The sequence below is a fragment of the Sus scrofa genome, chromosome 9, assembly GCF_054392235.1.
Source record: "Sus scrofa isolate SSC_HxYL_T2T_F1_AM1 chromosome 9, Sscrofa_HxYL_maternal_Yorkshire_Landrace_v2.0, whole genome shotgun sequence".
NCBI lineage: Eukaryota > Metazoa > Chordata > Mammalia > Artiodactyla > Suidae > Sus > Sus scrofa.
The window spans coordinates 120,827,511-120,840,870 of record NC_139391.1 but is presented as its reverse complement, the minus strand read 5'-3'; the positions used below and the strand labels follow the sequence as shown (position 1 = coordinate 120,840,870).

At 38.8% G+C, this 13,360-nt stretch overlaps 1 protein-coding gene across 2 annotated transcripts in view; it reads right to left on the bottom strand.

Annotated features, from left to right (window-relative positions):
* Nucleotides 1–13,360, bottom strand: part of KLHL20 (kelch like family member 20) — a 77,882-nt gene that overhangs the window by 43,126 nt on the left and 21,396 nt on the right. For both annotated transcript variants that reach the window (XM_005656716.4, XM_084977644.1), the window contains 2 exons: nucleotides 1,950–2,108; nucleotides 1,113–1,207 (listed from right to left, as the gene is read on the bottom strand). In XM_005656716.4, coding sequence (XP_005656773.1) covers nucleotides 1,113–1,207; nucleotides 1,950–2,108 — 254 coding nt within the window. The remainder of the gene's footprint in view (nucleotides 1–1,112; nucleotides 1,208–1,949; nucleotides 2,109–13,360) is intronic.

Here is a 13,360-nt window from a genome sequence, read left to right as displayed (position 1 = left end):
GGGCACCTTTGTATTGTTTCTTCAGATTTCAGGATCCACAATTCATATGGTTTTCCTTCTGCTGTTATCAATATTGGGGGGAATTAATTGCTATTTATCTTTTTTTTATGTTTAAAAGATAAACATCTAAAACCCCCTGTAAAATCTCCTGTTAAAGGGACAGGCTTCAGATTACAGAAAAATGCAAGTGAATATATATATTCTATCTCTGTCCTAGGGATTTCCAATTCTAGAACAAGTTTGTTTAGTCACTAAGGAAGATCCCAAGATTGATATAGTTTAAGGAGAATTCTGAGTACTGACTCACTCTTTCATTTTAATACATGGAACATGCTGGGGAAAAAATGATTAGTTAGTTTATTAATTCTATATATATTATAAAGATAGCCCAATAAAATAGGTGTCCTATTTGTCCATTTGTCTTGTAAAAGCATTCAGAATTTCTTTTGATCAAAAAAACATAATGGAGTTCCCCTTGTGGCTAAGCAGAAACAAACCCAACTAGTATCCATGAGGATGCAGGTTCAATCCCTAGTCCCCCTCAGTTGGTTAAGGATCTGGCAATGCCGTGAGCTATAATGTAGGTCGCAGACCCAGATCAGATCCGGTGTTGCTGTGGCTATGGCATAGACTGGCAGCTGTAGCTCCCATTTGACCCCTAGTCTGAAAACTTCCATATGCTACAGGTGTAGCCCTAAAAATAAAATAAAGTAAAATAAAGTAAAATAAAATAAAATAAAATAAAATAAAATAAAATAAAATAAAATAAAATAAAAACAAAAACATTATGAGGAGTTCTCTTGTGGCTCAGCAGGTTAAGGATCTGGAGTTGTTTCTACTGTGGCTTGCATTAAAATCTTAGAAGTCCACCTCTTTGTTGCCATGTCTATACCAATAAACACTACACATAAAAAACTAATGGAATGGAATACTAGCAGTTCAGTCCTCCTCTTCTTCCATCTCTTCTTGACCCTTACCCAGAAGAAAAACCTGTTAAACACTGCCCTGACTTCATCACTGAAAAATACAGTATTTACAAAACAGTACAAATAAGGAAATTAGGAGAAAACAGGAATGTTTAGTTAATTTTTACCATCCAGGGTCATTTATACCTGCATTCTTCATCACTTTTGATGAGGGGATCAGAGCCTACAGTGCCCACCAGGAATTTGGGACTAAGCAATGGCAAACGAACATGCTGCAGCACCTATGAGATAATAAACAGTATTAAAGGCACAGACTTCCATCTGCAAGATATTTAAGAGAATACATAACTCATGCTCACATATTGTGTTTCCAATTGTTCTGAATCTAAATGAATTAATCAATTGATCTAACAAATAAATAAGGAAGACAGAAGAAAGGCATAAATACTAAATTTATTCTAACTACCAATTCAGTAATTAGAATAATCAGAAAATTGAAAGCACACCAGTATCACTTTAGAATGCTAGTACATGCTTTCAACAGTATGTTATAAGCTCTTCTATAATTAGCGTATATGACTGGACTCTAAATTCAAAAAAATATCCTATTAAATTGCTAAGGGCTATGGTCAGAATAAGAATATTAACCATTTCATTTAGTGAGACTTAATGACCCATTCATTACTTTAATCTTCATATAGTGGTGGGATTTCTAAGCCATAGGGGAGGGAAGCATGATGATTGCCATCCTTGTTTTCTTTTGCTCATTTTTTGTGCCATTTAGGTTCTGATTTGTGCTACAGCACAAACCTAGAGTTGATACAAAATAAAGAGGAAGGAAGCAAAGGAGCAAAAAGTTCATAATGATAAACACAAAATGCTTAACACTTATCTCCATTATTGGGAAAGAGATGGTCTTTCTTACAGTCTAACAAAAAGGATAATGGTTTATTTTTTGCAAGTCAGCTACATATTGTTTCATCCAGTACAAAGCAGTCACTTCAAGAAGCATTTCTATCATACCTGGGGTAACTGAGGACGTCTTTCTTGAATACTGTATTTGACCCAGGCCATCACTGCATTGAACACCTGTTCTTCACTGCGAACATTAAGTTCATCACTAGATATTATATCAATGAGTTGATTGGCTGGAAGCAACATGAATTCTTCACTTTCCATCACCTGTTTGAAGTTAGGTCAGAATAAAAGAAAAAGAAAAAAAAAACAACAACGCTAGGATCAGATTTATTTCAATATTTTTCTTTACAGTTGTAGGGCGAACCTCTATTTTACAATGGAGCTGAAGTTCAAAATAGTACCAAAGGACAAGAAAAGTTTAAAAAGAAAACAGAGTACATAAGATTTTTAGGACAATGAAACTACACTGTTAATACTACAATGGTGAGTGCATGTTATCATACATTTGTCAAAATTCATAGAATGTACAACACCAAGAGTGAATCCTAATGTAAATTATGGACTTTGGGTGATCATAACATGCCAACGTAGGCTCATTTGTCATAACAAATATACTTCTCTGGTGCAGGATGCTGATATTGGGAGTGGTTATGTTGTGTATGGAGACAGGGCATATGGAAACTTCTATCTGCTTGATTTTGCTCTCAACCTAAAATTGCTCTAAAAAATAAAGTGTATTAGTTTTTTTTGGGGGGGGCTCAAAGGACAATACAGAAAGTACAATTAAAATTCAGGAAAAACAATTTGTGATCAAGCAATTTAAGAAAAATGATACTTTTCCCCAAAAGTGAAGTATCAAAAATTTATATTCAAAATAAACTAAACTATACCAAATTATAATTCTAGAAATACAAGAGTCATGGAGTTCCTGTTGTGGCTCAGCAGAAACAAATCTGACTAGGAACCATGAGGTTGCAGGTTCGATCCCTGGCCTTGCTTAGTGGGTCAAGGATCTGGCGTAGCCATGAGCTGTGGTGTAGGCCAGCGGCTATTAAGTCTAGCTCCGATTAGACCCCTAGCCTGGGAACTTCCATATGCAGTGGGTGTGGCCCTAAAAAGAAAAAAAAAAAGAAAAAGAAATATAAGAGGCATATAAAAAAATCAGGAAAAGCTTTCAGAGGAAGATGAGCTGCCCAAAGAGCAATATCTAGGGGGAAAAACACCAAGGAGCCAGTTTGAAAAAAGAATGAGGGTGTCAGCAATTCTACAAGTAAGAATGAATACAATGAATTCCCATGAAAACTTTTGAAGACCAAGCAACTCTGGTATATTCATATGTGTATGAAACTTCAAACACACCAGTAATTTATCTTTATCCAAGGCTTAGACCATTGTTAGAATGCAGATGAAATGGGAGTTCCCTGGTGGTCTAGTGGTTAGGATTTGGCTCTTTCACATTGCAGCCTGGGTTCAATCCCTAGTCTGGGAACTGAGATCCCACATCAAGCTGTTGCACACATGGGACAAAAAAAAGTACAGATGAAATGGCAACAAGGATATTACCTCGTTGTACAATCCAGCCACATATCCCCAAATCATGTGAATCTTGTCATCAGTACATAGAGGAAAAGAACAGGGTGCAATGCAGAGGAAGGTAACAGTCACTGCTACACTCCATGAGGTTTGCTCTTTCATTTAGACAGAACAGCGTGCTATACGTGATGTCTACAAGTGTAGTGAGGATATGGTTTAAGAGCTCAAATTCCCACCATGCAACCTCTGATGCAAATGATATATTCTCTCAGGACAGGGTTATTTTCATGCTCATCAAAAAGTCAAAATGTTTGGCAGGATATGAGATAAGCCAAACAATTTGAATATTTGTTTGAGAATTCTTCCCCAAGCTACATTAGAAAAAAATTGCAAATCTCAAAACAGTTAAGGGCCATAAGCTGTACTTAGGGTAAAAAATACTAATGAGCACTTCGATTTCTTTGGCACAAGTCTTCTGGGGTTCAGGAAATTAAATAGGAAATCTTGGGATTTTAGGTGAAATTGCTTAGCCAGATCACTTAGTAGTTAGAATGGCTTGGAGTTCCCGTCGTGGCACAGTGGTTAATGAATCTGACTAGGAACCATGAGGTTGCGGGTTCGGTCCCTGCCCTCGCTCAGTGGGTTAACGATCCGGCATTGCTATGAGCTGTGGTGTAGGTTGCAGATGTGGCTCGGATCCAGCTCTCTGGCATAGGCCGGTGGCTGCAGCTCCGATTCAACCCTTAGCCTGGACTCCAGGCAACTCCATATGCCGCGGGAGCGGCCCAAGAAATAGCAAAAAAAAAAAAAAAGGCTGCATTGTATTCTTTGTGGCAGGGCTATCAGATTTAGCAAATAAAAATACAGAGCATACTTATACTAAAAACTATTTGTTGTTTATCTGAAATTTAACTGGGCACCCTGTATTTTACCTGGCAGCTTTATGTCAGGGGGCTATAAAGTCAAGAGCCAAATTTGGGGCCTAGCTCCAAATGAAGTATGCTGGCCTTTACAGCACGCAAAATTTTAGCCATGGCTGTATCTTACTTTCCTCTTCTTTTCACTCTGATTTCTTAAGTACAAGTATGATACTGCATATCTCTCTGAAGTCCTTAACATTCTTTTAGGATCTTGTCAAAGTATATAATTTCCCCCTAATTTAGTAATTATAAACCAAATATTATATAAATATGAAGGCTCACCAAGTTTAAAGTTTATGAAAAAACCACTATGATATTAAAAGGTCACTTATTGGAAATCTTAGATGGCAAGAAGACATGAACACTAGCGTGAGAAAATTTTTTTGGCACTAAAAGAGCAAAGAGCAAAAATAACATTTTTGATGAACAAAGTCTGATAAAAACATCACTTTTTTCCATCAACAATAAAAAGATATTAATGATGTATCATTAGGACAAATCTAACACTGAAGTCTATCCTTGAACCAAAAAAAACAGGTTAAGAAAATAATGCTTTAAAATACCCACTTCCTCGGAGTTCCTGTCATGGCACAGAGATTAACGAATCCGAATAGGAAACATGAGCTTGCGGGTTTGATCCCTGGCTTCGCTCAGTGGGTTAAGGATCTGGCGTTGTGGGGAGCTGTGGTGTAGGTCGCAGACTTGGCTCGGATCCCGAGTTGCTGTGGGTCTGGCGTAGGCTGGCAGCTACAGCTCCATCAGACCCCTAGCCTGGGAACCTCCATATGCCGCGGGTGGGGCCCTAGAAAAGACAAAGACAAAAAAACAAAAACAAAACCCATTTCCTAAATAAGAGTTTGTAAGAGATCTAAGTTTTAACTCCCATAATCTTATAGTAATGAACTTACTTTTAGTTTGTTTCTTCAGATAAATGCAGATGCAATCTGAAGAATGAATAAAACTGAATGAAAACAAGAATGAACAAAGAGAGTATTCTAGAGGTGTTGTAACAGAAGTGAATGGTGAACTCAGTGTTGTTGAGTTGAAAGAAAAATTTTAAGTTTATGTTTACAAGCAAGAGTAATGCTGTATGGATTAAATAACATAGAAGGAAATTAAACATAGATTTGTTTGAAAATAATTTAGATGAGTCACAAGTGTTAAGCCTCAAATGGTAACTTTTTTTTTTTTTTTACATCTACACAGAACCATTCTAGACCATGAACAAAGGTAGTCTCCTCAGTGGGATTTCATTATATATTGGGTTCACTTAGAAGACAGGGTTAGAACTACAAAAGATTCTAAAACTTTCTTTACTATTAAGAATATTCTTCAGGAGTTCCTGCTGTGGCTCAGTGGTAACAAAACCTGACTAGTATCCATGAAGACACGGGTTCAATCCCTGGCCCTGCTCAATGGGTTACAGATCTGGTGTTGCTATAAGCTTCGATGGAGGTCACAGACATGGCTCGGATTTGATGTTGGTGTGGCTGTGGTGTAGGCCAGCCGTTCCAACTCCGATTTGACCCCTAGCCTGGGAACTTCCAATATGCTGTGGGTGCGGCCCGAAAAAATACATATATATATTCTTCAGATATTTATTAACTACCTCAGATCAAAAAAATAAACTATTGTTAAAACAGGAAATTTTTAAAAATACGCTTTATTTTTTTGTCTTTTTAGCTATTTCTTGGGCTGCTCCCGCAGCATATGGAGGTTCCCAGGCTAGGGGTTGAATCGGAGCTGTAGCCACCGGTCTACGCCAGAGCCACAGCAACGCGGGATCCGAGCTGCATCTGCGACCTACACCACAGCTCACGGCAACGCCGGTTCGTTAACCCACTGAGCAAGGGCAGGGACCGAACCCGCAACCTCATGGTTCCTAGTCGGATTCGTTAACCACTGTGCCACGATGGGAACTCCCTATTTACTTATTTTAAATGTATAGTTCAATAAGTTTTGATAAATGTATATGCTCATGTAACCATGCCCACAATCAATATAGAGGACATTACCGTCATCCCCAAAGGTCCTAAAGCAGGGAGTTTTTAATCTGGGGTCCAATGACTTTGGGAAATTCTCAGTGATGACAAATCTTTCTTTTTTAGAAGGTGCATTTGATATCTGAAAATAGTGGAATGAAGTCAAGGGTCAAATCTTTTTAAAAAGTTGTGGGAAGAAGTTAAACTATTTTGAATGAAAAAGTAAGTGTGACTATAAAATACCGACTTTTTATTTAATTTAGTAAGGTGTAAACTCCATTTAGTCATGGTGTACTCCTCTTTCTATACTTTGTTAGAATCGATTTACTAATATTTACCAAGAGTTTTCCCATCTAAATTCATGAGATACTGATCTGTAATTTTCCTTTACGGTCAGTAGTTTTGACATCAGGTTTATTTTTCCTTATTTAGCAATCTCCTCTACCTTTTTTTGAAAGATTTTGAATAAGATTAGTATTATTTCTTTCTTAAATGTTCAGTACAATTCACCATCTGGGACTGGTGTTTTCTTTGTGGGAGGGTTTTAAAATTATGAATTCACTTTCTTTCAAAGATACAGGGTTATTCTGGTTTTCTCTTTCTTTTTCTTTTTTTTTTTTCCTTTGGTGGGGGGAGGTGCTGCATATGGCAGTTCCCAGGCTAGAGTCAAATCAGAGCTGCAGCTGTAGGCCTATGCCACAGCCACAGGAACATGGGATCTGAGTCGTGTCTGTGACCTATACCACAGCTCATGGCAACACAGGATCTTTACCCCACTGAGCGAGGCCAGGAACTGAACCCACATCCTCATGGATACTCAGCCACAATGGGAACTCCTGGTTTTCTCTTTCCTGAGTTAGTTTTTGGAATTTGTCTTTTTCAAGTACCACTGGTTTTTGCTCTAACCTTTATTCTTTGGGTTTACTTTGCTCTTCTTTTTTCTAGTTCTCAAAATTAACCATGAGAACAAAAAACCTTCCCACATATCAGAAGAAATTAAAACAAAAAACAAAGAAGGAGTTCCCATTGTGGATCGGTGGTAACGAAACTGACTAGTATCCTTGAGGACGTGGGTTCGATCCCTGGCCCACTCAGTGGGTTGCCGTGAGCTGTGGTGTAGGTCAAAGACACGGCTCAGATCTGGTATTGCTGTGGCATAGGCTAGCAGCTATAGCTCTGATTCAACCCCTAGCCTGGGAACTTCCATTTTAATTATTTATTTAGTCTTTTTTAGGGCTGCACCCTCAGCATATGGAAGTTCCTGGGCTAGGGGCTGAACTGGAGCTACAGCTGCTGGCCCACACCACAGCCACAGCAACACCAGATCTGAGCTGAGTCTGCGAACTATGCTACAGCTCACGGCAATGCTGGATCCTTAACCCACTGAGTGAGGCCAGAGATTGAACCGTGTGTCCTCATGGATGCTTGTCAGGTTTGTTTCCATGAGCCATGATGGGAACTCCTAACCTGGGAACTTCTATATGCTGCAGGTGTGGCATCACCCCCTGCTCCTCCCAAAAAAATCACACACACACACACACACACAAAAGCAAAAATACTACATAAAGAAGTAAAATAAAAACAATTAAATTGGATACTATTTACAAAAATATTATGACCGAGTTGAGAACAAACATATCAGTCATAGTAATAGATACAATCAGGCTTTAATTTCTTATTTAAAGAAAAAAGATTTTCAAACTGGTTTATAAAGTGTAACCCAATTCTACTTGAATTCAAGAAAAATACTTACAATATCATGATGCAAAAAGACTAAAAGTAAAGGGATGAGCAAAGATATATCAGGTGAGTGAAAACAATAGTAACTGAAAGCCAGATATCAGATAAAGTAGAATTCAGAGAACAAAAGAATTAAATCTGACAAAGGAGGACACTTTATAAAGCTAAAAGTTACAATCTGTAAGACACAAGATGACTGCATATATAAATCAAGCAACATAACAACAACCAATATAAACACAGATGATGCAAGGAGTAATAGAAACACACAAATAAGAGACTTATAATATATAAGACTGTGGACAAAAAATGAGAATATATAGGGATTCTCATACTAAGTGAAGTAAGCCAGAAAGAAAAAGATAAATACCATATGATAGCACTTATTTGTGGAATCTAAAATATGGCACAGATGATCCTATCTACAAAACAGAACAGATCACAGCCGAGGAGAGCAGACTTGTGGTTCCCAGGGGGAGGGGGAAGGGAGTGGGATGGACATGCAGCTCAGGGGTTTTGGATGCAAACTGTTATATTTGGAATGGATGGGCAAAGGGACTCTACTGTATAGCACAGGGAAATGTGTGTGATTGGGTCACTTTGCTGTGCAACAGAAATTGAAGAAACATTGTAAAGCAACTATACTTTAAAAAGAATATAAAAGACCTAAGCAACAATTAAAAAGATAGACCTTATGAATCTAAAACTATTTTATGAGAATACAGATTAGAAAATACACCTCCTTCTCATACACACATATAATAGAAAAACTGATCATATATTAGGTTACTAAGAAAAATGTTAGTAAATTTCATGAAATAGAAATATTATAAACAACACAAATGCAATACACTGAATGCACAATGCACTAAAATTAAATACACAATGCACTAAAACTAGAAATTGAAAATAAAATACAAATTCCCCTCAAATCCCTTCTTTTTGGAAATTAAACTTTTTTCTATTAATTGTTCTTGGTAAAGAAAAAAAGAGCTAAAAAAAGAACTCAGGAAGCCAAAAGAGAGCACAAGAAAGGAACTAAGAAAGGTAAAACCAGAACATAATGAAACAGAGTAAAAAAGTTGTTGATCTAATTAATAAGTCAAAGTACTGAATCTTTGGGAAAAAAATGAATAGCACTAGCTACTTTATCCAAGGAAAAAACATTGAAAGCACACATATACAAAATACTAAATACCAAGGGGTAAATAACCATTGATGCAGAAGCCAAAAAATTAACAGAGAATACTTTGTATCCCTTTATTTTATTTTATTTTTTTGCCTTTTTGCTATTTCTTGGACCGCTCCCGCGGCATATGGAGGTTCCCAGGCTAGGGGTCTAATCGGAGCTGTAGCCACCGGCCTACGCCAGAGCCACAGCAACGCGGGATCCGAGCCACGTCTGCAACCTACATCACAGCTCATGGCAACGCCGGATCGTTAACCCACTAAGCAAGGGCAGGGACCGAACCCACAACCTCATGGTTCCTAGTCGGATTCGTTAACCACTGCGCCACGACGGGAACTCCTTGTATCCCTTTATACAGATAAATTTGAAAGCCAAGATGAAACTGATTATTTTCTTTTTTCTTTTTTTTAAACTTTATTTTTATTATTATTTTTTGTCTTTCCGTCTTTTCTAGGGCTACACTCATGGCATATGGAGGTTCCCAAGCTAGGGGTCTAATTGGAGCTGCAGCCACCAGCCTACACCAGAGCCACAGCAACACGGGATCCGAGCTGTGTCTGCGACCTACACCACAGCTCACAGCAACACCGGATCCTTAACCCACTGAACGAGGCCAGGGATTGAACCTGCAACCTCATGGTTCCTAGTCAGATCCGTTAACCACTGTGCCATGATGGGAACTCCCGAAACCGATTATTTTCTAAGGAGATATATTTTACCAAAATTGATGCTAGTAGAGAAAGAAAATTTTGTAGAAAAGAGAGAAAATTATCAATAAACTACTTCATAAAAAAAACACCAACTCTAGATAGTTTCACAGAGAAATTCTACAAACTTTCAGAGGCTACATAGTCCCAATGTTTTACAATTTCAAAGCACAAAACATGATGAAAAACTTCTAACTCATTTTTATGAAGTATAACTTTATATCTAACCTGATAAAGACAGCACAGGAAAAAGACTAATATCACGTATGAATATTGATATAAAAATTAAAGAAAATAGTAGTGAATAGATTCCAACATCACAATAATAGTATACCACAACCAAAATGTGTAAAGCAAGACCATAAAAATACTCTAATTTTAGAATTCCATTAACGTCATTCATTTTAGTGCATTTAAGGAGAAAAACTCATATGATTACCTCCAAAAATACTGAAAAAGCCCTTGACAAAAATTCAACACCATTTCTAATAAAAACCATCCAAGAAAATAGGAATTGTTGGACATGGATATTTCTTTAATATGATAAAATGCTCACATCTCAATCCCAAAGCCAGTCTATTACGGGAAGACACCAAAGGCATTCCTACTATCAATAGAAACAAAGAAAGTATGTCCAATATTTCCAATATTATTTAACATTTTACTAGAAATATTAAACCAAGCAACTATAGAAAGATAACAACTGGAGGTATGAACAATTGGAAAAGAAGAAATAAAACTATTGACATACAGATGACATGATGGAATGCTCAGAAAACTCTAAAGAATCAATGGAAAAAGAAGCTAAAAGAACTAAAAAATTCAGTAAGGTAGCTTTCATATATATTAACGATAAGAGGCTAGAAATTCTAATGGAAGAGAAAAATCTATTTACAATACCAGCAAAAGATACACTTAGGAGGAGACTGACCAAGATGGCAGAGAAGGAAGACTCTGAGCTCACCTCCTCTCAGGAGCATACCAAAATCACAAGTATCTGCAGAACACCATTGATAAAAAAAGACTGGGAAAGATCTACAACTAAAGACATAAAGAAGGAATCACAACAAGACAGGTAGGAAAGGCGGACTCATGATATAATCAAATCCCATATTCCCAGGGTGGATGACCCACAAACTGGAGAATAATTATATTGGAGGGATCCTCCCCCAGGAGTGAGAGTTCTGAGCCCTGTGTCAGGCTCCCTAGCCTGGGAGTCCTGTACTGGGAAAACAATCCCCTAAAGCATTTGGTTTTGAAGACCAGTGGGGCTTAATTCTAGGAGCCCCACAAGACTAGAGGAAATAAAGACTTCACTCTTAAAGAGTGCACACAAAATCTCATGCTCACTGGGACCCAGGCCAAAAGCAGTAAACTGATAGGCATCTGGGCCAGAGGTATTTGCTGGTCTTAGAGTGTCTCCTGGACAGGTGTTGGGGAGGGCAGCTGCCGCTTGCCCTGGGGACAGAGACATTGGTGGCAGACATATTTGGGGACATTCTACCTTGTGAACACTGCTACTGGTGGCTGCCATCTTGGCTCATTAGTACCAAGACTTGGTCCCACCCAAGAGCCTATAGACTCCAGTGCTGAGATGCCTCAGACCAAACAACTAACCGGGTGTGGACAAAGCCCCATTCATCAGCAGACAGGATAGCTGAAGACCTCCTCAGGCCGCAGCAGCCTCCAGACACAGCCCTGCAGAGGGTCAAGACTCAGCTCCACCTACCAGTGGGGAGACACAAGCCCTTCCCTCCAGGAAGCCTGCACTAGCCTCTGGACCAGCTTCACTCACCAGGAACAGACACCATATTCAAGAAAATGGATCCCACAGCCTGTGGACCCAGTCCACCCACAGGAGGCCAGGCCTTACTCTGGGACCAGATAACCACAAGAAGGCCAACACAAGCTTTGGGATACCCTGGACTCCATATCCAACCCCAGCGTCCCCATCCCCAACCCCCAGTGATCTGAAACAAGCTCTGGAATCCCTGGGCCATGCAACCAGACTCCAGGAATGGCTCTGCTGGCAGCAGTCCAGTACTAACCTCAGGAACTAATGTCATCTGCCAGTGGGTAGACAACAGCCCTGGAGTCTTTGGGACCCTGACTCCCCCTACCAGTGAGCCAGCACTAACCCCAAGGCCCCTGTTGCAGGCAGCCACCTTGTGAGCAGGTCTTGCGAAACAGCAGCCAGGAAGTAACATATGCACAAGACAGGACCTGGCAACCAACTGAGTTAGGGGCTAACCAAACCTACCAACCACCCACAGTCATCCTGCTACAATAGAAAGATTTACATAGCTCTCTTAGGGAGAACTCCAAGAGCATAAAGCCTGGGTGATTGAGAAGGAAGTGCATCATTGGGACACGCAGGACTTCTCCTATAGAAGGCTACTTCTCCAAGGTATGAGAAATGTAACTAACCTACCATTTACATAAAAATACAAATAGCAACTTAGACAAACGGGAGCAGCAGAGGTACATGTTTCAGATGAAAGAACAAGATAAAACCCCAGAAGAACAACTAAATGGCATGCAGATAGGCAATCTACCCAAGAAAAGAGTTCAGAGTAATGACTGTAAAGATGATCAAAGAACCTGGGAGGAGAGTGGAGGCACAGAGTGAGAAGCTAAAAGTTTTTAACAAAGAGTTAGAAAATATAAAGAACTAGTGAATAGAGATGAAGAATACAATGAATGAAAAGAAAAATACACTATAAGGGATGAATGGCAGACTAAATGATACAGAGGAATAGACCAGTAAGCCAAAAGAGAGCAGTGTAAATCACTGCCACTGAATAGAAAAAAGAATGAAAAGAAATGACAGTTTGTGAAAGCTCTGGGACATCAAGCATACTAATATTTACATTATATGGGTCCCAGAAGAAGAGAGAAAAACCTGAGGACATATTTGAAGACATAATAGCTGAAAGGAAATAGTCACCCAAGTCTGGAAAGTACTGGGTCCCATACAGGATAAACCCAAAGAGGAACACACCAATATATATTGTAATTAAAACAACAAAAATCAAAAATGAATGTTAAAAGCAGCAAGGGAAAGGCAACAAGTAACACACAAGGAAACTCTCATAAGGCTATCAGTTGGTTTTTCAGCAGAAACTCTGCAGGCCAGAAGGGAATGGAATGATATTTTTCAAAGTGATGAAATGATAAAACCTACAACCAAGACTACTCTACCCAGCAAGGCTCTTGTTCAGATTTGACAGAGAAATCAAAAGCCTTACTGACAACCAAAAGCTATAAGAATTCAGCATCACCAAATAATCTTTACAACAAATGCTAAAGGAACTTCTTTAGGAGAAACAGAAAAGGCCACCAACTAGAAACAAGAAAATTAGCTCCCTGGTAAAGACAAACAGGCAGTAAAGGTAGGAAATCATCCACACATAAAGCTGGCAGGGAGGTTAAAAGACAAAAGTAG